General features: G+C 40.0%; 1 protein-coding gene across 38 annotated transcripts in view; it reads right to left on the bottom strand.

Moving 5' to 3' along the window:
• Positions 1-25,986, bottom strand: part of camk2g2 (calcium/calmodulin-dependent protein kinase (CaM kinase) II gamma 2) — a 62,018-nt gene that overhangs the window by 21,751 nt on the left and 14,281 nt on the right. For all 38 annotated transcript variants that reach the window (XM_047602818.1, XM_047602817.1, XM_047602815.1 and 35 more), the window contains exons 3-6: positions 10,338-10,397; positions 6,401-6,455; positions 5,747-5,812; positions 2,940-3,012 (exon numbers count right to left, since the gene is read on the bottom strand). In XM_047602818.1, coding sequence (XP_047458774.1) covers positions 2,940-3,012; positions 5,747-5,812; positions 6,401-6,455; positions 10,338-10,397 — 254 coding nt within the window. The remainder of the gene's footprint in view (positions 1-2,939; positions 3,013-5,746; positions 5,813-6,400; positions 6,456-10,337; positions 10,398-25,986) is intronic.

Below are 25,986 nucleotides of genomic sequence, written 5' to 3' on the forward strand. Positions count from 1 at the left end.
GCTTCCCCCAAAGGAAAGACCTTTTCAGTCAGCTGTCACAAGATTTAACACAGCGTTCTGACTTTGCCCTTCACGCAGCCACGCAAAAGGTCAAGACTCGGCAAAGATAAGGACATATTAACAGCGCTTAGTTGCTTCCTCGTTTTCTCATTTGCATCACCTCCTCACGTCATAGTTTCTCTCACTTCAGGACAAGAGGGGAAGGAAAACGTAGATGAGAGATGTAAGTGGACACGAAAGTGAGTAACGATTATAGCTTCACAGCTGTTTTAGATTTCCTCTTAATATACAACAGCTTGACATGTTATTTATGTTTGTTGTCAAGGTCACTCAAAGGTTGGATTCACACTCTCACAAGCAATAAATAACATCTGAATAATTTAATAATAAAGAGCTCCCAATGCTGTGCAAGAAATACAAAAGGACTGTGGCAATCCTGCAACTGACCAAAGACATTTCTGTAGACTAGAAAAAAGTGTCTAGACTAGAAAATGTGTCTTCTGATATGCGATTGATCCCTCAAAACATTGTTCCCCCTGTTAACTCCTAACACAGAGTTGAAGAAGATCATCTTAATTCACCTCACCAAGAGTATTTGCATAAAAAGTCTGCAAAACAATCAAGAAGCCTCAAGGTGGACATGTCTCCAGGTGAACATATACCTGAAAGAGCCTGTGATCAGATGCAAACCAGGAGCTACTGGGTTTTGATTCCTGATTGAATGATAAGCCTGATCAATATAAGCAGCTAAAAAAAAAAAACAAAAAAAAGAAAACAGATGTTTTCCTTCAACAGTGACCTCTTTGCTCAATCCTATACTCTAAATGACCAGTCGCAACTGACTGACTCTCTTCAGGGCAAAAGTCTTCGTAGCCGCATCCTCATCGCCCCGTATGTCAGTCCCTCTTTCTCCATCTAGACATAATCCCTTCTTCCTCCCACCATTACCCCCTCTTTGAAACAATAGGAAAGAGAGAGAAAAGGGAGGCAGAGAGCTGGAGTGAAGGCAACAGAAGTACAGAGAGACAGACAGATAGAGATAGATAGATGGGAGGTGGCATAATGAGTCCCTACGCTGGCGCTGCAGCAGCCGGGTGACCTCACCCTATAGTTACCATGGCAACCCAGCCTGCCACCAGCCAACAGCACTCAACTCTTTCTCTGTAATTCTTGCTTTCCCTTCAGCGAGTGGCCCTCCCAAGATGACAGGGAGGCAAAAACATGACGCGCGCGCGTGTGTGAGGTCACACGTCTCCACTGCGCACTATTTGTTTTATACAGATGATGCTTTTTGACATTTTGATTCCCCTAGATGTTCTTGGAAAGGGTATAAAATGGAAATTTATTTGCTTTTTTTTAAGCTGTCCGATGATTACCTGATGACAATTGACAACTATCTCACATAATGATGTGCTCTGTCTGCACCTTTGTGGTTTCCAGTTGTGTAAAGTAAGTTCATCAGAGTTTTGCTGAAAACAGTGGCCTGCTTTAATAGAGTTTAGCACATTTCTGCAGTAGCTTTACAGTAGCTATGATACAAATAATAAAGAAACAATGTGACAATAAAGTTTGGCTGTCACAGCCGGTCACAGTCTTTCATCACTCTCACCAACTTTCCTAGCAAAACCCACTGTCCGCTACGTGCTCAGCAGCAAATGACAAAGTAAGCAACTAAATGGGGAACAATGAAGAATTTAGCCACAACGTCTACAAGCTAAATGATTAAATATTTGATCTTGCGTGCATGTGATGACTGGATGTGGAAATTAGCAACTGTGTGCTAAACAATTTACTACATTAACTTAAAAGCTGCATACTTGTGCAGCTGAGATGTTGTTATTATTGCATTAAATTTGTTCCAGTTCTGCCGGGAAGCTATTGTGGGGACAATGTGCTTGTAGTACAGTAAATAGCTTTAGGCAGAAACATGCCACCTTCCTTTAATGCAATATATTATGATTTGAAGCATGTGTTACGTAATTACACTTTTTCATATATTCTGTAGTATAGTATTTTTTGTTCAGTACATCATTTAACAACAAACTACATGCATACATAGAGTTGCAGCATGGATACAGTTTGAATACACTAAGGGACAGTACATTAACAACTAATGCAATATATTTCTGTCCACTGCCCTCATCATCTATCAACATTATAGTGTTTCTCTCCAAGTTAATCTGATACTGACATCCATATGCAAGCTAAAAATCAATGAAAAACAACACAAGTCCATTTACGCCACTTAAAAATCCATTGTTTATTTTCCAACTGTATTTGTGTAACCACCCCTAGAGTAATAGCTTAATTCTGCACTGTCATGTAAAAGTTATAGTGCGGAGTGTTAAGTAAACAATTTAAAGATTAGGACTCTGAACTCCTGCAATAAAAGGATATAGTGCAATTTTCCAGATGTTTAAATCGGAAGGTTTATGTATTCTTAATAATAGAAAATTAAAATAACAGAAAAGCAGCACTGTTGGTTTCTGCTAGACATGAACAAGCTCGCTGCAAGGGAAATCGTCACTGGCCGTCATCTCACCCACCGACCCGCTATTTATAGCAGCTGGTCTGCTTTCGTCACTCCATGGTAATGCAGGAGGGAGGTGAGAAGGGGGGGGGGGGGGGGTCAGGGACAGAGGGAGGATTGAGAGGAAAGAGGGGGACAGATGAAATAAACGTGCAGACATAGGGATGAAAATGGAAATATAAGGAGGGTAAAACGCCTGTGAGGAGAGAGATGACGCTCATCCCTTAAGGAGTCCTTAACGTCACTGCATGACGTCCACACAACGTGTGCTTAGACCTGCTTGTTGTTAATCTCCACACAAGCGTTTCATCTTTACTCACCACCCAGAAATACCTCGACAACGAGTATTTCACATGGCGTAAAGTAGAATGTCCTGTCATATTCTACATTGATTGGTGTGATAGCTCACCTTGAGGTCTCTGTGCACGATATCATGCTGGTGGATGTGGCTGACGCTCTCCAGGATCTGATTGATGCAGTGGCTGGAAGACCAAGAGAAAGATGAGAAACAGAAGCCAGACACATTTGTCACCTCATGGCTAGATGACAATGAAGTGAAGGCTGCAAGAGGTAGAACAAACTTCAAATGAGGAATTTGAAATATAGTATCCCAACGTCATAGGTATTTAGCATAAAAGAGAAGCATATAAGATAATCTGAGAAATAGAGAAAGTATAGAAAGAAAAGACATGGAAATACAAAACAAATGGTCGACTAAAGTTGGAAGTTAATAGCACTTAATAGCTTAATAGCAATCAACCCAGATCAATGACTTTAGCTCAAATTAACATCTTTTAGTCATGTTGAAGGTGCCACCTGAAGACATAAAGTTTGTCCCTTATATGAAGGAAAAAGCATGAAATACAGGCACATGTTGTCATTTGGCACCTTTAGGGACACATTGATAATGTTACACATATATAAAGAGCATCTCACTGCAAAGTGCAATGCTCTGCTAAGCTGATAAATCATAAAATGAAGTGGATGTCAAATGTCGTATTTTTGACAAACACAAGGTGTGAGCAGGCAGGATGTTTCCAACAACATCTGACCATCCAACAAGCAGTTTGGATTCAATTATGTGTAAGTGCACATCAAATGGTGAAAAAACTTCAGAATCTTCTCCCACAGCAGCTTTCTGGTAACCTGACCAGAACCTGATCTTACATTCACATCTACTTCACTTCAGCTGTGGAGAGATGAGAGGGGGGCAAGATACACTTTTGTATCTTCAGCTCTCTAATTTTACTCGTTAACAAACTATTTCTGTGGATGAAACGGTAATAATCCCTTTCAGGATAGAGTTTGAAAAATGTGCAGCACTATTCCCACATATCCTATCACCCTTTCTCCACCTGTCTGTGCCTGTGAACACCTTTACTTTAACAACTAAAGCCATTTGCTTACTTCTCATCACATATTTCACAATGTATAATTGATAAATGTATGATCCGCACATGAGCTCTATAAGATTTGTACCAGCAATCTACAGGTAACAGTATCTGTACTTGGACACAGGGATAAGTGGTGCAAGCGGATGAAGAATTTGCTGCATTTTAAAGTGAGTGAATGTGAGGAAGGAAGTGGAGCGGGCAGGGTGTGAAGGGGGGTTGTCTTATATAAGCTTGTCCTCAACTTGCATATCTGCACTTTTGCTCCACTGATGCACGGTTAAAGTTGCCATTTTAAAAGTTCCTTTATAATTCTTTTAAAATATATTGAGCCTGGCATCAGTAAAGTTGAAGTCAGAGTCAGCAGAAGGAGGGTATACAGAGAGAGATTTTGGGAGAGTCCTTTCTCTGCTCACTTCATGTTTTTGCAACTTACATAATGACCTCCAGAGCATCCTGCCACTGTCCTTACTTACTGTAGCAGGATACACTGATCAGCCACAACATCTCTTTGTCTAGATCGTATCTCTGCTTTCGACACAGGCAATCAACACACTCTTATAACCAGGCTAAACCAGTTGGTGGGAATCTCATGTGGTGTTCCTCAGGGTTCTGTTCTGGGTCCCATGTTATTTTCTTTATATATGCTGCCTCTTGGTGAGATTATTAGACAATACAGTGGCATCTTAGACCATTTTTATGTTAACAATATACAGCTGTTCTGCTTTTTCAACCCTTTAAAACCCACCGGACCACCGGTGATCTGTTAAAGCATGCAGTATTTGAATTACCGTAACTCACCATGGTTTACGCTGTTGACAATATTCAAAGTGTGGCTCAACACTTTTTACCAAAAAATTCCTCCAAACAATTCTCTCTTCCTCGGGCTCCCTGGTATTGCATCGTTTCCCAACCTGCAGCTGACAGCAGCGGTGCGTCATATTTACCATGATGGCAGCCTTTTTCCAGAAAGACACTCTGAATTCAATTCCCGCAAGCTTTTTTTTTTTTTTTTTTATGTGCAGGCAGATGTTTAGGTCTTGAAGGGTAAACCTAATGAGACTGACAAACTTTCTATTTTGAATGAATGTCTGGATGCCATTAATATCTGGATGTCTGACAACTTCCTCCAGTTGAACATGAAAAAGACTGAAGCTCTGATAATCGCTCCTGATTATTCAGTTTCTGTGATTAAGCAGTCAATGGGCTCTCAAAGTGCCCACTCCAAACACAATGTTAGAAACTTAGGTGTCATTTTTGACCAGTCAGCCAGCTCATGTGCTCGTCCTTTTTCCATTTTTTTGAGGAAGGTTGCAAAACTGAGATCTGTGGTAACTAAAACTAAGATGGAAATGATTGTATATGCTTTCATTTCTTCTTGTTTAGATTACTGCAATGCTCTGTTTAAATCAATCCTCCGTGAACTGTCTCCAAACGGTCCAGAATGCAACCGCTTGTCTTTTCCAAACTGGGTTTAGGTTTAGCCAGGCATGTAATGTACTGCAGTGTAAAACCTCACTGCAGTGTCTGAGAACAATCTCAAAATAAGCTCTCAACACTTCAGACAACTTAATCATTACTTATTGATGAAATTAAATTTAAAAAGGTCTGAGTCAGTTTGTGGACGACAAAGTGTATACGGGTACTGCCAGAAACCACAGGCATTGCCTTTGTTGCGTAAGCGTATTAACACAGAGTCAAATGGCAAAACATTTTGTGGTTTCATAACCAAACTTTTCTGCTTTGGAGATCTCATACTGCCACAGCCTGTTAATGTGGCAGCCACCAAAAACTGATAAACTGATAGTATGCTGATATACTGTACCTGGCATCTGCCTCGCTGTAATACTCTCTAGCAACAATGTCCTCAAACAGCTCTCCTCCAGTGACGCTGCAGACAGGCAAAAAATACGTGTTGGTTATTTCTCTTTTCGTAAGATATCCAACAGACAAAACTAATTGGCAGACAATATACAGAGAATATCTTTGGTATGGTTTTTCTAAGGGATCCAAATGCTTTGGTGACAACATGCCCCATGTACATGTTTGTGTGAAACATGCTCTAACTGTTGCTTTAAGAGACCACTTGACTGTTTGCTGATAATATAAGCCTTCACAAGACTGCCTTCCATGTCTGTTTCATCTCTATCTCAATATATAAATCTGGGTTTAAACTACAAGTTGAATTGTTGAATTTTAGCAAAATCTGTAAACATTATTTATAAAAATCCCAATTTGACACATTCCAACAAAAAAAGTACACCCAGTGGCACAAAGATTTTTCAATTTCAAGTTACTTTGCTCTAACATAAATCAGAATTAAACACTCGTTTTTAAATCTGTGGATACCAACTTTGATATTAAACACATGCTACTTGTTTTCATGGGGAAGTCCTAAAAGTTTAACTGAAGATGTGGGATAAACGTGACCCTCAACCTGCAAGCCGTGCATGTGAGTTTGTTAATATAATTTACTTACAGGTCAAAGACAAGGTAATGGAAGCCTTCTTCCGAGATGCTGTCATGGAGTCGTACTGGTGACAGAGAGTGAGAGGGAGAGAGTCCTCAGTTAAAATTAGACAAGCAAGTAAAACAACGGACGGTGCTCAATAACCAAGTGTCTTTGTGTGAATATATCTTTTAGAAATCTTTTAGAATATCTTTTATCTTCTAGTAATGAGTAGCACATGGCATTGCAGAATATAATACTGACATGGAGGCTCCATTCAGGAGATGTTAACCATGTTGCATAGTTAGAGTTGCGTGGCCACTACTAACAGGGGAGAAATGCGACTCCTGATGATTCCAGATATGTTTTGCTGACAGCTGTATGTGGTCACCAAAGCTACGCTAGCGGCTGCTGGATGGTCAATGAAACTTGCCAAATGTAGAGTTTAATTTTCAGCCTCTACCTCATTTCGTCTTTCAACTATCGCTTATCCTCATTAGGATCGCAGGGTTGCTGGAGTAATTGGCGATTTAGAATCACCAATTAACCTAACAAGCATGTATTTGGAGGATGGAAGAAACTGGAGTACCCCAAGAAAACCCACGCAGACACAGGGAGAACATGGAAACTCCACCCACAAAGGACCCAGACGTTCTCGCTGGGAGTCATCAGCGCTAACCACAGAGCCACTGTGCTGCCCCAGTCTCTACCTACCTTTTAGAAGGTAAGGAGGCTTCAATAATGATAACATAACACATTTTTTTCGATGGATCTCATGGACAGGAATCCAAAAGGGACTTTGGGGATTCAAGTGCAGAACAAATCCACGTAAGACAAGGCTCTATAGTGTAGAACTGATCTAACTATCACAACACCCTTTAAGAGCCCCATCTCCAACAGACGGCTGATCTATATGTACATATCATGGCCTCAGAGTGGGGAAGGTGTCATTTCTTAATAAGCAAGCTTGTACTGTAGGAGCTGGGTAAATGGAGGAACACAGGAAAATGTAGGTAGTCAGTATATTTCTGTGACACTTACACACAAAGAAACAAAGGGTGAGAAGAAAGTGAGGAAACTGACCTTTAGATTGACTTGAAAATAATTATTCTGAAATGTTCTTCACCACCTTTCGATGACCAGATTGTTTAAGCTACAAATTGCATAATGGATCTTTATGCCATAATGTCTCTGAACTACTGAGTGTGGTTGTGAGAGCATCTCCCAGCCCCTAAGTTTATATTCACACTTGGAGAAAGAGGTGTTGCTGAAGAGTTGCCTAAGCTCTTGTTGACATTGTTGAATGTTGTTGTCTACTTAAAAATTAATGGGTGAAACAAACATATTAAGGCTGACGAGTCACCATGTCATTGGACTTTTTTCTACAGCACATCTGTCATGCAGTGACAAGTTTGCCACAAATGTTTTGTAGCTTTCATTAAAAATTTAAACAATAAAAATAAAATAATAAAAATATATATCAGAGGAGGAAGTAAAGAGCTGGCACAACATTATTTATACATAAAGAACCTGCTTGATACTTACAGCACATACAACCTAAGTGATAGTCAAAATAAACATTTAGCCAAATTCAATAACTGCCATAAAGGTTCTTTAATGTTACATGAACACGTAATTTGTAAATTTGTTAAACACTGACAGATGGGGAGGGAGCACCATCTTTTTGTGAAATATTCTTTTTGTATTATTTAAGTAATGAGCTTAAAAAAGCATTTATTATCCCTGATGTTGAAGACGATCGACGAGTGTCTAATTAAGATGGACATGTAAGACTGACCAGAGAGAACAGAGCAAAAAGTTAACATAAATCACAGCATTAATATGGTTTGTTAACTTACACTCACACAAGGTCATAAAGAGCTCTGAGGTTTCTGGCAGCACAGAGTTCCTATCTGAAATGACCAAACAGTAGTTCTCTGGCTGACAACCAAGACCAACCATTTTTATCATTTTATAATCGATGTGATACTGGTAAATTACAGTTATCTAAAAAGAGAAACCTTTTTTGTCTCCGCACAGGAGGAGTTGTTGCCAAACAGCCCTTGAATCCGACACATGTTTGAAATACGGTGACCTGCTACGACTCAGTTTTTCGCACTGATTTCACTGATTAAAAATCTGCTCGTGTCAAGGTGGGTGAGGGTGCTTGATTTCCTGAATAAAACCTAAAAATGTGCTATTTCACTTTCTTTGTTCAGACGAGCTACACTGTTGAACAGAAAAGAAAACAAGGTCTCCCCTTGAGAACCGGATAAGAAAAGAGCAGCAGAGGGAAGAAAAGAAAGGAAGAATAGGATGATGATGAAGCAGGAACCCGGTGGGATGAAGAGACACCGATGAAACCATGACTTTTATGCTGTTATCATACTCTGTGTGTATGAGTGTGTGTGTGTGTGTGTGGCTAGTGCTGGACGACATACTATGATAAGACAGTTGACATCTCTGCCACAAAGATATTTGCCATTTCCTTCCTTTCCAAGGGGCTACTGCCTTCGTTCTGGATTTCACACAGCACACATTTCTCATGTTGTACGAGCCTTAATGAATTCACAGAGACATTTACAGACACAATAATTCCTTTGTCATCATGACAGTTTACTGCTGCGGAGACAACCCCTACAGTGTAGCAGTTTGTCTCTGTATGGTTTTCCAAGTATTCCACTGTGTGTTTATTTTTGTTGAGAAAGGGTGTTTCACACACAGCAGATTATAAGGAGAAAGGCACATAAAGTATTTTTCACACTTCAAAGGTCAAACGAAGAAATGGCTATAAGAGCCTACCCGTCTGCTCTAACGCGCCGAGAACACACACTCACACAGTACGCAAGGTAAACAAGGAGTTGATCGTATTAGCGCGACCAGCTGACTGTGCATGTGTTAGCATTCAGACTCGCTTCGCCTCCTTGGCTGCTGGCCAGCTGCGTCATGCAAATGTCCCACACACACACCGACAGATCAGGTAACTGGTTGATTTTCCTATCATCCCAGGCCATTTGCTTCAGCGTTATTATTAAACTGAACGACGCTGTGATGAAACTTGACCCAAAAAAAACATGTTGTTTTTAGTTATGGATTTACACGGGATTTGAAATGAAACAAACGGCCACGTGACGCGTATGAAAATAGGGCGGTTAAGATTATAGAAACACCTGTCAGTATAACACAGCACACGATTCATCAGCATCATGAACCACATTTGTTCACAAACGTTATTCAGCATCTTTCTGAAAGTGCTTCTCAAAAACGTGTCTTTACAACATCAAGGAGTCATTTTCGTTATTAGTTTAACTTGTTAGTTCATATGCTGAGTGAAATTATACTCTTCAAATTTAAAGTACATATGTGCCCCTTGAAGTGGCATTTTGAATTGTTGAACATCTGCAGTCCAGAAATACAGTGGAGCGCCTTCACATTCATATTTGTGTAGCTACAAAATAGTTAACAATCATGTTTTATTTTTGGGTCCTAGAGACTCTTTTGAAACATACTTTACATATCAGCTTGATACTTCTTGGCAAGTCTGACGGATCTGACAGAAACTTACGTCTGTTTCTCAGCTGTAAAACGTGATGAACACAATAGAGTGATGTGTTGACAGCAGTTTTTATGAAGCACTAAACCTCCCAGATCCCAGATTGGTCTATCAGGATTTATGTCGCTGGATAACGTTAAACAGGGAGTTGTAAATCTCTGAAATTTAACTGACCACAGATATAGGTCAGTATTTTTGTATATACTTGGTTTTTATCTGAATGAGAAGCACAAAATAAATAAAGACATTTACTCATGGACAATACGGATTTTGTGGATCTAAACTAATCAGTCCTCAGTCTGACTGAAAACCAGATACATTTTTTGAGTCAGCATTTTGAATGTTAAACATCTTGTCTTGTGTGAACTTTCACAGTTTTTCCACCAGTCCATTAGTCTGTTGGCTCTGACTCACCTATGTTTGGATGCTTCAGCAGACGACAGATCCTCGCCTCACGCTCCAGTTTCTGGTGATCTGGGGACAGGAAAGAGAAAAGCAGAAATAGTAAGGACACAATACCAGAACCAGGAAGAGAAACAATTAAAATGCTTTGCTTCTGTCCAGCATACGAGCAGAATACAGGCAAAAAAAGAAAAGACTTCTACCAACAATTCTTTCTGCAGTTCATGTCGGTTCCTTTGCAACAGCACACTTTTTTCTGCACAACTTTTAAACAGATGTACGAGACTTATGTATTAATAAAGAATAAGTGACGTGTTTATGACTTCATCATCATTATTATCATTATTTTAAACTGTGAACCCTTAACACATCAACCCACAAACTTAGTTCATTCCCCTTCTCTTCGATCTCTTCTCCTCTTTCCACTCCACTCCAGAACAAATATTTTTCTAAACCTGACATTCTGCAAAGAAAAAACCCAATCATCTTGAACTGGAGTCGACAGCATTATACTTCATACTTGGCCTCAGACGTCAGATATTAACTAATATGGGTTTGCACGAGGAGATCAACAGCACACACACACATGCACAAAATAAGCTCAAGCTTTTTGCACTTAGTGAAATTAGTGTTGTGGGTCTGTCCTTAATATAATCAGTGTCCAGTTAATGATTCTAATGATTCTAATGGCAAAGGGAGAAACGCCGTGCGTGTGTGTGTGCGTATTCATGTTTCGGACACACACAGTAGATGGATGCAGTGGATGAGATCGTCTGTCGCAGGGTGTCTGAGGTCACGTTGGTGGCAGAGCTTTCCTGCCACCAACCAGCTGCTTGTCTCAAGGGACAGATGGGCTGTTTTGTTTGTTTGTTTTGTTTGGTGTGTGTGCGTGACAGAGGGAGAGAGAGAGAGACTGGGCATCCCTAATCCAAGGTTTCGTGTTTTGTCGTGGTCTATACATAATCAGAAATATTAGTGACATTAAACCTCCACAGGTACAGGAGAACCAGAGGAAGAGGAGGAGGAAGAACAGGAAGCAGGTGATGACAAGGAAGATGATGATGAAGAGGAGAAATTGTGAATAAGTAGAGAATAATGAAGAAGAAGCAGAGAAGAGGGAATAAGTAGTAGTAGGCAAAGAACAATCAGATGATGCAGAGGAGGGGAGGGGGCAAGCAGACAAATAAGCAGCAGAAGTATATTCTTCTGCTGATCATTCTTTTAAAAACATTTGCCAAAAAACATGAGAGAGTATGTATGGAACAAGTTCAACTGTGATCAGTCAGAAAACGTAAGTAGCGGTTGTGTATTGATCAGGAGAGTGAGGCAAAGAGTGAACACAAACGTAGGGTAAAGCCGTCCATCACAGTTGCACAGTAAGTAAAGCCAATGTCTGCTGTAGCCACATTTTTACAGGAAGGAAAACTAATCAATTTGTGTGTGTGTGGAGGTTACACTGAGGTTAGAGAAGGCTCTGGTTCACTGAAACCCCCCAATTGCTTAGAAAAACACTGACAGGAAAAGTGAATAGGAAATACTTCCTTCCTCCACATCAAGCACGGGGCCCTGGAGAGGCTCTGGAAAATCAATTCCTTGACGACCGCGTGTGCATATGAAATATTATGACAATCGTAGGACACATCTGAAAGGTAGCATTACATGTGTGTAGCTAATATTACTGATGTGTACATTTTACAAACGAACCACAGAAATCTAGCTGCGGTCAGGTGGGAATTGTTTCGCTACATTTTCTTTAGTTGCTGTCAAGTGAGTGAGTCATTCAATCTTGACCTGATTCTTTAATCAACTTCCAGTGCAATGATCATATAATAAAATATATTTTGTGACCGTTGGTCTCAACTTGGTCCCTACAAATGTCACGCACACAATTTGATTTGTCCCCAACCAAATGATAAACAAAAGCAACTAACAATCTGTCAAGCATTACAAAACCAGAAGATATTTACTTGAAAAACATACAGTATATGAAAAAAGAAAATAACATTTCTTTACTGTTCAACGAAAAGGGCTTGTACAAACTGAACAAAATGGTCCTTTCATTTTATCTCTACCAGGTCTACTTTTACAGTCTTGAGAAAAATGTGGCCAAGTCTATTCACATAGTAAATTGTTAAATCATGCAGTATATTTTTCCCTGTACACCATTTGTTTTGATCGATGTTTATGTTGTTCAACTTTATCTCTGCGAATGAGTTCAACTTCATTATTCTGCTGGAAAAACACAATGCACGCTCAGCCATGGTTAAAAGGAAACAGTTCCATGTTTAACACCAGCTGCAGATGTAAAGGTGTGATCTGTGTCACTTCATGCGTAGCAGCACAAAGGTCTGTGCATTGATTTCCTATAAAATCAATTGTGTTCACCAAGAACAAGGTCCTGCAGGAAAACACAGAGAGGGATAACAGGGTCTCTAACAGTCTGAACCCAAACCTCTGACCCACTAAGCCAATCAGATGATCCCTCTCTGGGTGAAGAACACAGACATGGGGACATGTGACCCTATCCAGTTCAATATTCATGCTTTTCTTTAGGCCTCACACACACATACACGAGTTTTGATGACATCAGTGTGTTCAGAGGATGAGAAATTAAAGCGCTCGGCAGACATTCCACAACCTTCTCCTCGGAGCTGTAATGGTCTATTTTGGCTGCTTGTATTCTTAGAAGTTGGATCTGCCTGCAAAAAATATTTTTCAAAGCTGGCCTGAGATGACGGCTTTATTATGCCTGTGATGGCAGACAGTCTTGGCAGCTATAGCTGCTTAGTAACACCAGAAAGTCACAGACGAGTCTCAATAGGAAGACGAGACAATAAGTACGGGCTTCAAAAGGGCAAATTGTATAAAAGAATGAAAACGAAGGACTGATTGCAGCTTAACAAATGTTGTACAGTGTTAAACACGTAATGTGGCAACCAGCAGACAATCATTCAAAATCGAAAAACCTAAATATGCAGCGATTTTGAAGCTCTTCACTGAACCTAAACCTTTTATGATTAGAGTAGGTTAATGTTTCTGAACACTTTGGGCGTGTGCAGTCCAATATGAGGAGAGGGAGTTGCAATGAAACTGGAACTTCTGGATTCTTATGTAGCCAGAATATGTCTTTGTCCTAATGTTTTTTTTAGTGGACTTAAATGTCAGTTCCCACAGGCCCTATAGCTCGAAACATTACAAGCTCACGACATGGAAATGTGATGAAATTCATCTTCATCTTGATCAATGATAGATGAAAAAAAAAGTGCTAATCTCAAACAAGTCCTAAAATATTTACCACAGAGAAGCACAGTCCATGTCTTTGGGTCCTGGCTTAGAACATCAGGTGAATCCATATAAAGCAGCAACCTTGTTGACAGTATTTTCTCTCACCAAATATAATATTGATTTTCATTCAGAAACATTTGGGGTGGGTAATGTACAGCAGGGTTACCTAGGAAACCTCACGCTACCAACTGTCAGCTACATTGTGATGGGGGACAAGCAACATGTTTTATATCTGGGCAGGGCCGAAAATGAGACACAACAGGAAAGTGGTTCTTATTCCTCAAGTCAAAAGGAGTCACAAAAAAACAGACTGCTGGGGTTTGATAACTGGTGTCTTCATTTACAGCGTGATTTCAAATCGATGGAACCAGGATTCATCTTAAGGTTGTGCAGAAGCCAAAATAACACATCTATTTATGTGCAAATACAGACAGTCATGACAAAAGCAACATCTTTACATTGGTGTGTAACATAAAGAGGAGAAAACAAGGCCAATAGAAGCAGCAGCCCATCCCTCCAAACCCTCAAAGGACAACAAAGCCTGCATGACAAAAGCTACATGCAGCAACCTTCTACAAACGGTGGCAGGTTGAGTTTTAATAATAGATACAGCACCTCCTTTGGACATCAACTCAACCCACAGCTAACCATTTTGAAGTAAATGCATTATGGATACAGCCTAATTTTACCCTGCTAGATCACATTATCACTGCGCCAGACTATATTAAGTCACTATCACTGCTACGTTAAATCTTATTTTAACCACCATCAACAATCATCGAGCCGAACTCACGACCTGCCTTTTCAACCCCCACAGCTTTACTGTACACACACACACGCACATGCGCACACACACACACACACACACAGACACACACAGACACACACACACACACACACACACACAGCCCTTCTACGGCTTTCCAGAGAGATGCTGTGTGATATCATGGTGCCTCCTCTAGAGAGGGGAGCACACAGCACTTAGCCCAATTGGACAGAGTGATGACTGACAGTGTGCCACATCATTATATTCATTTATCCCGCCAGCCCTCTGCATATTACTATCTCATCTAGAAGCTCTAAACACACTGGGGCAGTGGCTGGATAGATAGATAGATGGCTTCTCTCAGCCCACATCCACTTTTTGAAAAATGATCCAACCCCTCCCCCCGTTCACATCAATTAACTTCAGCTTGCAGGGTGGGAGGTAGAGAATACATCAAACAAACAACTATACATGTGTGTGTGTGTGTTGAGTGTTTAAAAATTCAATACGTCAGTTTGCAGCTGAATGAAGGTTCCTGCTGCTCAGGGACCGCGCTGTCAGGGGCCGAGAAGCCCGAGTCAACAAAGATCGCGGTTGCCATTACGGCTCTACATCTGTTGGTCGGAGCAAACCTGGCAACCTGCCCCTTAAGCACGGCTAGATATTAGCGTGATGAACTGCTGATTAGACACAAGCAGCACACACAGAGCAGCTTCTCAATTTTAAACAACATCATCGTAAAGGCACTCAAGCACGGCCACTGGTGTTCTAGTCTCTGTGAATACAGGACTACGACAGAAAGATCGACTCAACCGTCCGAGAATACTGTCGTGATACATTCCCTTGCTTATTGAAGTCAACACAACAATGGTGATATAATTTACTGTAGCCACAAGACAGGAAACAAAGATTAAAACAACACCAACTGTTGATGTGTGTATGACAGATTTAAAAAAAAAACAGGTTCAAGGTTGCTTAAAGATGAAATTTTGTTAAGATAAGTGTTTAAGCATGTGGAGAATGTACAGTACTGTGTTAAAGTTCTAGGCAGGTGTGGAAAAAATGCTGTAAACTAAGAATGCTTTCAAAAACATGAATTATGACTGTTTATTTTTATCGAAAGGAAACAGAAACAGCTGTGCAGGAAGCTTAATACCGGGTGAGGAACACACAAACCGCTACCAAGGTGAGGAAGACAGTTTCATGTCACAGGTAATATACTACGGCAAGACTGAGCACTGAAACAAGACACGAGGTAGTTATACTGCATCAGCAAGGTCTCTGCCAGACAAATGTTTCAAAGCAAACTGGTGTTTCACGTTGTGCTGTTCCAAGCTTTTTGGAAATAGCACAAAGAAACAGGCAACGTTGAGGATTGTAGACGCAGTGGTCGGACAAGGAAACTTCGTGCAGCAGATGAAAAACACATCAACTTGGACTTGGCGATGGTTGGAGAATCAACTGTTGCTGTGCTGCACTGGGGGTGAGGTCCCCGCCCCAACAATAGGTCCCCTGGGCCCCCGCGCCTGTAGCCCTGCAGCAGGGGAACTTGGCCCTAACTCGCCTGCCTCCTAAACTGCACTCACATCACGCTCCACTCTACACTATGTTACTTAGTACAGCCACAGTTAGGTACACCACGTACACCCAACCCAAGTTTTTAATGCACCACACCGTGGGAGACTTCCCAGGATTGGTCATTTATTCTGTGGCAGGACGAATACCCCAAACATACAGTCAAGGGACATAAAGGAAGAGACAGAAAGATATGAGGAAGCCTACATCCAAGATGTTTGGAACAACCTACCTGCTGAGCTCCTTCAAGTGCAAGTGAACCTGGAAGAATTGATGCTGCTTTGAAAGCAAAGGGTGTTCATACCAAATATTGATTTGATTTAGATTTCTCTTCTGTTATTCCATTGCATTTTGTTAACTGATGAAAATATAGTATTAATACTTCCATTTTAAAAGCAAGTTTACAGCATTTTTCGTGCCTGCCTAAAACTTTCGCACAGTACCGCAGAACATGAAATACACAATGAAAACGAATCCAAAATCCATCCATGTTTTGACTCTTGTCTCATTTGCGTTACAAAGCAACACTGAGAAAATATGCAGCAATTTTATTTTATCTAATCTAATTTACGTAGAAACAAGGACGTCTTAGTTTGCTCCACAACACAGATCACGACACTTTCAGCGAGATATTTTAGTCAAACCGTTCAGCACTATATTAAACCAAAAAAAAAAAAGACTTGATGACCGTGATGAATTCAACAAGAAAATGCACTTACTGATTCCCATGCAGCACATCAATGAAAGGCCATTTCTGCCCAGGATGTAGGAATAAATCAACAAACACAAGAGTACCGCCCTGAATTCAAAAATGTTCTGCAAATCTTTGAGTGTTCATGACTTTGTAAGTTGCAACCAGACTGGTGTAGTCCATAAAATAAGATCGGGGGTCACAGAGGGTGACTGTGGAGGAGTGTAAAGGGGACAGCAGGAGAGAAGATCAGCTGGTATGATTTTTGTTTTGCAACATGTACTTAGGCTTCAAGTATTGTATTAGAGTGCATCTATGAGTGTGTGGTCGCTACACACATCTTTTTCAACAAAGCCATTACATAGCCTAGTGATTCCATTTGAAGCCTTTAGCAACACTGCAGTCAAGTCAATGAAAACAGCGCTGTGAGCACAACTAAAAGCATCGCTCTCAGCCATGTTGTCTCAGCGCACACAATAACACGTCAAACAACACAACCCAAATACACACGGACCACTGTTGTTTTTGAATGCTCCGCCTTCCATGAGTCCTTTTCCTTAAGGAAACACACTGGATGAAACTTGGTGCATCCATAAGATGCTTTTTTTTCCTGCACAAATGGTCAAAGAAAAAATGGCAGATTCATTTCTATAGGATCCACTGCTTCTGTCATGGAGTCTCTTATTTCTAATATAAAAATTGTATCAATTAATACATTTATCAACAATATTTCAGAAAAAAGCAGAAATGTGTCAAGTTATTTTAAATTGTCAATAGAATAAAGGGGTTACAGCTCATTCGCAAAACACCTTTCAGTGGAAACACGTACAAAGCGCAATGATAAAAAACTGTAATGAAAATGTAGCTATTGTTGCTTTATTTGCAGCTGAGTGTTTCACTAACTTACAAAGAACCTATGAGATTATGAGGATTTTTCAACATCTCATCACATTAAACACATCAACACATTAAACCATTTACAAACATGGTCTAAGACATGTTAAGACAGCCTAAGATAGTTAGATCAAAATATTCTATTACTTATTTAACCAAGCCAGTGACATTTTATTGTCTCTCTAATCATCAGACCATCAAAAACTGTTTGAAAACTGCTGACAAAGTGACTGAGTTCGTTAAACAGCGGAAGGAAGCATCGTCCTATTTAAGGACAACACAAGGTAAAATGAAGGTCAAATGATGATGAGCTAAATGAATGGCACAGTGACAGAAACCAACAGGCAGACGAAAAGAAAAACAGACACAGACTTCGGGTCAGTGTGGCCCAGAGCAGACAAGACTATAAATAGATCCAATCCTCCTCCGGCTTACAGCCCTGAATCACACTGACCCGACCCACCCTACATCACCAAGCACAGAGACAGAAACACAACGAGACAAAAACTGAGAGACGGGGGAACTGAAGCAGGGACAGACTGACAGATGGAGATGTACGGACTTCAAACAAGATCTTAAGACCGCTCTGAGTTTCCTCCATCAACAAGTTGACTCCAGTCAGACACTGCGTGAGGTCAGTGTTATGTTAGTGGGGCAACGCTGAGCATCGTGTCTCCTGCTTACGGCCGACAGCGCGATGTTATTAATCTGACAAGGATGTGATGGAAAAGATAAGGGGGAAGATTAAACACAAAATACCTCTTTAATCGCTTACTCATCTTCCAACTATTTTTAGACAGTCAGAACACCCAGTCCTCAAAACCCTCCACTTTCTCCATCCTTGACTGGGCACTTTTTTTTCATGCGTCCTCTGCAGCATGATAATTGGACAGAGGCAGACATCAGTTCAGCTCTACTGGACCCCAGAGAGTGACCTAGTGCACTGGCACAACTCCTCTAAGACGAAGAAAAGGCTACAAGAAATGAGAGAAACATGACTAAGTGTCCACAGCCACACGAGCATTTCTTTAAGGCTGAACTTAACACAGGAAAGAAGAGAAATCTGGAAATTGACAATTTAGAGTAGATTTAAGGCAAAGTTACATTAGTGTTTAACGTGTTCAGAACGTGCATTATGTCTGTAATACAGGTGTGGACACACCCTAGACACATTGAGGACGCATTACAGTGATACGATCTCAGACCAGAGGTGGTCTGAGATGCATCAATCAATATAAGTGCTGCTGTAGCGGTTCTGAAACTGCAGTAGTGATCCATTAAGACAGCAGCTGTTAAAACTTTCTATTGTGGCCCAAATGATGTCAGTGTTTATTTGCATACAGAGCATGAAACTGAGGTTGAATCTCAGGTGAATATGTGTTTTAATGCCATGCTGGGAACGAAGGCACTTAAGGCCGGCACTCGCGATTGGATTGTGGAGGTCAAATGTTGATGCAAGGTCTGAACAGGGTCGTAGAGATTAACGGCTTTAATCAGACTGTTGCCCTCAAGTGTTTGACATAGTGTCAGCTATAAAAAAAAAAGGTCTGGGCAATTATAGTTTTGATAACTAGTGTTAAATATTTCAAACACTCTTACTGTCCATTAACAAGCTCTTCACTACAGGAGAAATTTTAAAGGAGGTGAAGTTAGGGATGGGCAGTATCGAATACCGGTATTTTTTTCATTATATCAATTTTTAATATACTGACATACCGGTGTATTTGACTACACAGCGTTCACAACGCTGCATCGTGAGACACACGCATTGTGTGACTGAGTCACTGTGAGGTGAAGCGGCAGAACATGAAGACTTGTGCCAAAAAAAAAGGTGCCATATCAGTTGTTTGTTTTGTTTTGTTTTGGGATGACCTGCCCCCCTAAAACTGCTATTGACATTACAGACATAACTGTTTAAGTATGAATGAATGTGTCATTTCATTTCATCTTTATAACATTTAATTCTTTTTTTTATTATTATTATTATTTCCAGATGTAAATGTCCCTGGATTTCCACAGCAGCAGTCAGTGCTAACACAGAGCCATGTGAACCTGTTTTCCTACTGGAGTGATATTATTCTACAATATTTACTCATCATCACAGTAAAACAGTCCATCCTTACTCAATCTACTGGATTAATTCTTTCCAACTAGTAGAAGATGCTGTGAACACGTGACTAAGCACGAAAAAAAAAAAAATACCGTGACATATGTGATACCGCCAGAATTTTGAAAAATACCCTGACATACGTTTCTGGTCATACCGCCCAGCCCCAGGTGAAGTTTTGGTCATATTTGTTCTCTGGCTGGTCAGAGAGAACTTTTCTAACTAAACGCTGTAAGGGGTCCTGGCAGGGAGACACAGACTCTATTCATAACACTGCACAGCAACCTAATGTTAATGGTCGCTCCCCCAGCCGGTCGGCTAAGGTCTGTTTAAGCTTCATTTAATGACTTCAACGTTCACTAAGCCACACACACTGATTGTAGATGGATTCTTTCTGAATGCACAACATAATACAGAGCAGATGATAATAGAGCTTCTCTGATACCTCTAAGATTCCAAATCACACAAACAAACACAAAGACTAATGCCCGGGTGCTTTTGTTATTGGAAATTTAAAAACAGAAAGAATGAATGAGTCTTGTTCAGCTTCAGCTTAAGCATAATCCAAAATGTAAGCACACATCTTGTGTTCCAAGGCACATTTGAGAGGTTTTGCAGTGGAAATTAAAAAAAAAAAAGTTGCACAAAGCTGTGCACAAACGCAGACAGTCTTATAAAAAGTAAAGAAAGAGGTTATTTGGATTTTCCCTCGTGGCCTTCGCATGCACTATGTATGCAGCGTATTTGTTTTAAGTCAAAACAACTGAGTGCATAGAGGTGATGGGTTGTGATGTGAAACAGTGCAGTTTTAGTGGGCTCACGTAATTTCGTAATCTTTTTTATTATTTTCGACCATTTAAAGGTTACAGACTATTTTTGAAATATTGTTTTTAATTGCTGTTGACTACACTATGTAAGAGCAGCCCCATGCCCTTATGTCCAATACCTCAAGTATAAGAAAACAACAAGATGTGAGCCTAAAGCTTTTGGCAATGGAGGCAGCTGACACAAATTTGACGCCAAGTGGGCCTGACTGCCTGTTGCCCTACTGTCATTCAGCTGGCTATTTTCTAAGCACTGTCATTTGCTTGTAGCCTTCCAAAAGATTAACTGTCACCAAGAACGAAGGGGGATTACCTTCTACAGAACAAATGTGAAAGTCTGCCCCGTAAAGAATATGCGGTAGATTAAACACTTTGATCCTCTGCTGAGAGATATGAACTAGACCAGAGTAAAGACAGGTCCAGTGGTTAACTAATTCTCTGTGTGAACATGGATGACTTTTATGCACTCAGAAAACAGACCTGGCCAAGAGAAGGCTTTTGAGATCTTGACTAGCTAAGCTGGACTCTAATTTGTTAAATATATGTGGGAAGAAAGCACACTGCTATCTTTTACTGAAATGTTTGTCTTCTGTGTGCTTCCTTTCCTTCTTATAAAGGTTGACTGTGTTTACAGCGTACAGATGTCAACACTGACGTGAATGGCAAAAGCTCAAAAGGTCCGACTTAGCTGTCCACACACACTGTGGATTTACTGTTGACCTGTAGGCGCACGAGCGAGCTCAGGGTTAGGTCAGTGTTGTTATGGGATAATCAAGTCAAATGCTGGAGTACACGCACACAAAAGCCTCTGAGAAACTGGTTGACCACACAAGTTATCCACCATGCATTGTAACTCCTTCGCAGGTTATTATTTTCTGAGGGGAATACAGAGAAACTGTCCAAAAACTGACAATGAAATCTCTTTCATTGCAGAAAACACATATTAATCTGTGTTTATTGCTTACAGTTGTCCAATCGAAATGATGTTCAACACCACTAATGTTACATTATGTTTTCATATTTTATGGCAGCCTCCTAAACTCGTTGACTATTATAATTGACAAGACTATCTGATCTGATCCTCTCAGCACACTGTATAACCACAAATCTGTTCTATTATTAATACTTTGAATGCTGAATCTCCATTTCATCCACTCACTGCAGAGGGGATCTCAATATTTCATGTATCATGCACCACCTATGTGTATCATGTAATCATATTTGTTCCCCGTTAAAAGGGAGTTTCTCTTTGCCACTGTTGCCTTACTCAGTTTCAACTTCTACCTTCCATAAAACATCTAGAGACCATTTTTATTATAATAGCTCGTATATAGGTACATTTTCATCAAATTGCTTCATGCTACGATTACTGCAGAAACTAACTTCTTTTAAGAAATAGTTTTTAATACATCTGAAATGGCATCACACTATCCTACAGCCCACTCAGCTGATATACTATAGAAATGTCATATATCATTTCCATAAACAATACATTGGCAGGCTACAGTGAGAGCAATAGAATAATTTCACACATATTCTCAAAATGCATCTGTGCAGATCATTTTATGATCAACTATTAGTTGAGCTTGAAGTTTTGCAAATATGAAAACTTAACATTTAACAGATTATTCAATGATTTGACAGCTTTTGTTCCATCTAGTTTAAAACACTGACACTTGAGTATTTGCTTTGCACACTGTGCCACCGTTGTTAACATCAATGCTGGTAGTGAAGACAGACTTGTGGCATAGCAACCTCTCTCTAAGGTCTGCTCCTCACACTCTATCCCTGGTTCTGTGTACATCCATGGTAAATCTCTCTCAGTCATTTTAGTTTACTATATATTTTTTCAAGCTTATCCATCTTTTTCTGTTCTCCTACACCTTTGTCTGCACTGTTACCATTATCAGTTAACGGAAATTGACAGCAAATATTAACTTAGGTACTGACTCACCACCACCACAGATACACAAATTCCTATACAACACACAATGACACGCATTTTCATTCATAGTCTTACAGTCAGTGCGTTTACATGCACGTGAAAAAAACAAACAAATTATTACCTTAATAGGACTATAACAATCTGAGAATGCGTGTGCGCATGCTCCACAACCACTGCGCTGGCGTGTGACCCCGGAACAAAAACACCCAAGTGAGCCAGTAGCAGAAGAAGAAGAAGAGAAACGGAGGCGCTAGAAGAACCGTTTGAGGAATAGCGCGGATCTTGCCTGCACCAGAAGTAGCACCAGCATTACGTACGAGATTTAAAAATGTACTATTGTCCCTATGGTTGTTGTTTGAAATGCCGGTCCGCCGCATGAACGACTCTTTTTTATTATGTAACGTAACAGATCAACCGGAAAGCGAGTCGCATTAACGTGGTATTATCCCGCTAAAAAGACACGTATCGCCACCTAGTGTGGAGGAGGACAACAGTTATTCGATTTTCTTGCGCTACATGTAAACTGGGACAAGGACTGTAGTCAGAAAGTCGAATTTTGGGCATAGCTCAATTAAGCTCTGCATGTAAACGCACTGAGTGACAGGCTTGAGAGTTTAAATCCACTTTCTCACATTTACACAGCAGGCCAACCACAGTTAAAATGGGGAAGTGAATATCAAATTTTAGAACAGAACGGTGTTTCAGAATCACTTTCAGATGTCATATGTATTGGACTTTGGATCGTAGCATGTGTGGAAGTATCCTTAAACACTATGCAACAACTTGACATCAAGACAATGTAATGAACACTATGATTTGGTGTGAACGCTATGGCACAAACACAAACTTATACTAAAAGCTGTAAAAAATAATAAATTAACAATCAAGTTGCACACTAGGTAACTTTAGGGTATTCAGGGTAAGAGATGATCTCGTCATAGCTTAAATCCTGTCAAGAGTGGATTTTTATTGTCTAAAAGCATCTGTCCTTATGTTTTTATGGGCATAGGTTAAGACTTTTGAGTTTTATCAAAGAACATGACAATATCTAAGACGGGCCCAAGCCCTGGAAGCTTGTCAAATAAAGGTCACCAAAGCAAAAAAATCTAAATGAACCGTTTCCTCATGGTAGTACATCTGAACATCTAAACATCCAAAGCAATCCATACAACAAAATAACCTTTGCATTGGAAATGGTGCATCAACAGACCAAGAAAAAAGAACAACCCCCATGTTGGCCGTTGGTTACGTAAAAGGTTTTCTGGTGTTCTCCAGAATCCCTTGTTAACCTTCACTTTTCATACAATTTGAACAGAGAAAATCCAGGGCATTAGTGCAGCATCATCATCTCATCATTTTTATCCAGTGACCCTAAATTAATGTTCTTACTATTACTTTTTTTCAAATTATGGATGAGAGCAGAAAGATACGTGGCTTATAAAAGTTGAACAGACCTGTCAATAGTGGAAGTGAAAACAGTGACGTCTCGTCATGCACAGAGTTCATGACACGTCTAAATTTATGTCGCTTACATTTCTCAACGTCCTCTTTTTTTCCTTCTGTTATCTTAACTACACCATCCTGTAGTTGAGAAAATACAACACGAGATTAAAGATAAAGTAGATTCATCACAACTACTCTGCCAGCTCACTGTGTCACATGTCATGAAGTTCATGGCTTAACAGCATGAGACCTCTGTGAGCACAACCCTAGTTTGAAGTTTAAACAAAAATACAGAGTTCATGGGATGTGAATACACTTTGCAGAGACTGAGCTCATAATTTAAAAAAAAAGGAATGTTAATATTTACAAAAATATGTTGTTTTATGCCGCCGATACCCACAAATATTGTAGGTGGCTTAATGTGGCCATGAAATTGCACTTGAGCTTGTCTTTGCCTTGTATTTGTTTAACTGTTTTATATACTGTATGTACTGCTGTTTTAATTACATTTTAATTGTTTTATATACTGTATGTACTGCTGCTATCTTGGTCAAGTCTCTCTTGAAAAAGAGGTTTTATATGTCAATGAGAATAGCCTGATTAAATAAAGGTTATTATTATATATACTTGTTTATCTTACTAAAATACTTCCACTTTTGACATGTATTTAATCACCATCACCCTCATTTCAACTTGAACCTTTCCTGCACAAAAACAGACTGAAAATCAATCAAACAATATGAATGGATTTGGTGATTGAAAGTAATATTTTTGTTTAAAATGTGGGAGTGTGGGGTTAAAACTGAATTGACATGTTGAAGGACTTGGAGGTTCTTTACTGAAAGCACCCTCCTGCAATTAAAAGCACCTTTTAGGACTAAAGGCTTGGGGCTGCATTAGCTGCTGCTAGAATTACACGTGTCTGCATTAAAACAGACCGTGAGACACCTGTAGCTCAGGTGTCCACCTTACAGGTGTCCAATGTTATATCTGTCGCATACTGTTTTCAGTAGCTTCTGGTGGAAACTATTTTAGTATTTAGATATTTCCACTCACAACAGTGTTTTTTGTTGTTTACCTGGCTTTCATTAACAACAAGCCATTATTCGCGTGTCCTGGCCATATTTGAATACGAGCTTGCTGCACGTGAATTCTGCAGTTGAGACGCGCTGACTGGAGGAATGTCCAAAAACGTATGACGACAAAACCCAAATTAGGACTAAAAATAGATCTCGAGGCAAATACTGCCAACTTCATTCCAGTGCATAAATAACTCTGCCCCGGTTCCCAGCCTTGATGGGCAGCCTTGATCCTCGCTTAGTGATAACTAATCACTGATGAGCAGCTATTCCACAGGGACATGCTTCAGCCCTGACAATGACCAGCTCTGAGAGTCGATCACCACACAGTGCCTTATCTTTAGGTTTATTCCCTTAGCCAACAGATAACCACCTCCCTTGTGTGCTGAGACCAGCATGCTGTATAGACACACATCTAGTGTGTAACTAGAATTGAATGCAACCAGCAAAGCTGCATTAAGAGTGATCACAGACATCTGTATATGTCTCCTAAAAAGCAAATAGTGACGTTATTTTACAAGCATACACTTGTGGAAGTGTGTGGGCTTGAGTTGACACTGCGTAGACTTTGTGTAAGCAATGAATTGTGTGCACCATTATCACACTTCACTTAGAGGAAGGTGTTATTTTAGTTACTAAAATAACACCTTGCTCTAAGTGAAGCGTGACTACTAATAGTAGTCACACAGGTTGGACTGAATTATTCTGTTCACATACAGAGTACATCAGGGTGCCTTGGTCTCAAATACTGAAATAAATATAGTTTATTTATTTCCATTCAGAAATATTGCTCAGCAGTTGAAGCTGATTAACTGTTTAAATTGTAATGGAGAGCTACAGCAATCAAATAGCAAAAATGTGAATGTTGTAAAAAGAATGCACATCAAATTAAATACAAAAAGCCAGTAAAATAACGCAACTTATTATGTGGCATCAAATCGCCCTGGTATTGTGACAGCTCATTTTGTAAAAATCCCCCAGTGATCAAGTAGAGGATGTGCTTCATTTCACTAAAGCCTTCAGAAAACCTGCATCAGTCACACCATCACAAA

Source organism: Mugil cephalus, chromosome 13 (assembly GCF_022458985.1).
Source record: "Mugil cephalus isolate CIBA_MC_2020 chromosome 13, CIBA_Mcephalus_1.1, whole genome shotgun sequence".
Lineage (NCBI taxonomy): Eukaryota > Metazoa > Chordata > Actinopteri > Mugiliformes > Mugilidae > Mugil > Mugil cephalus.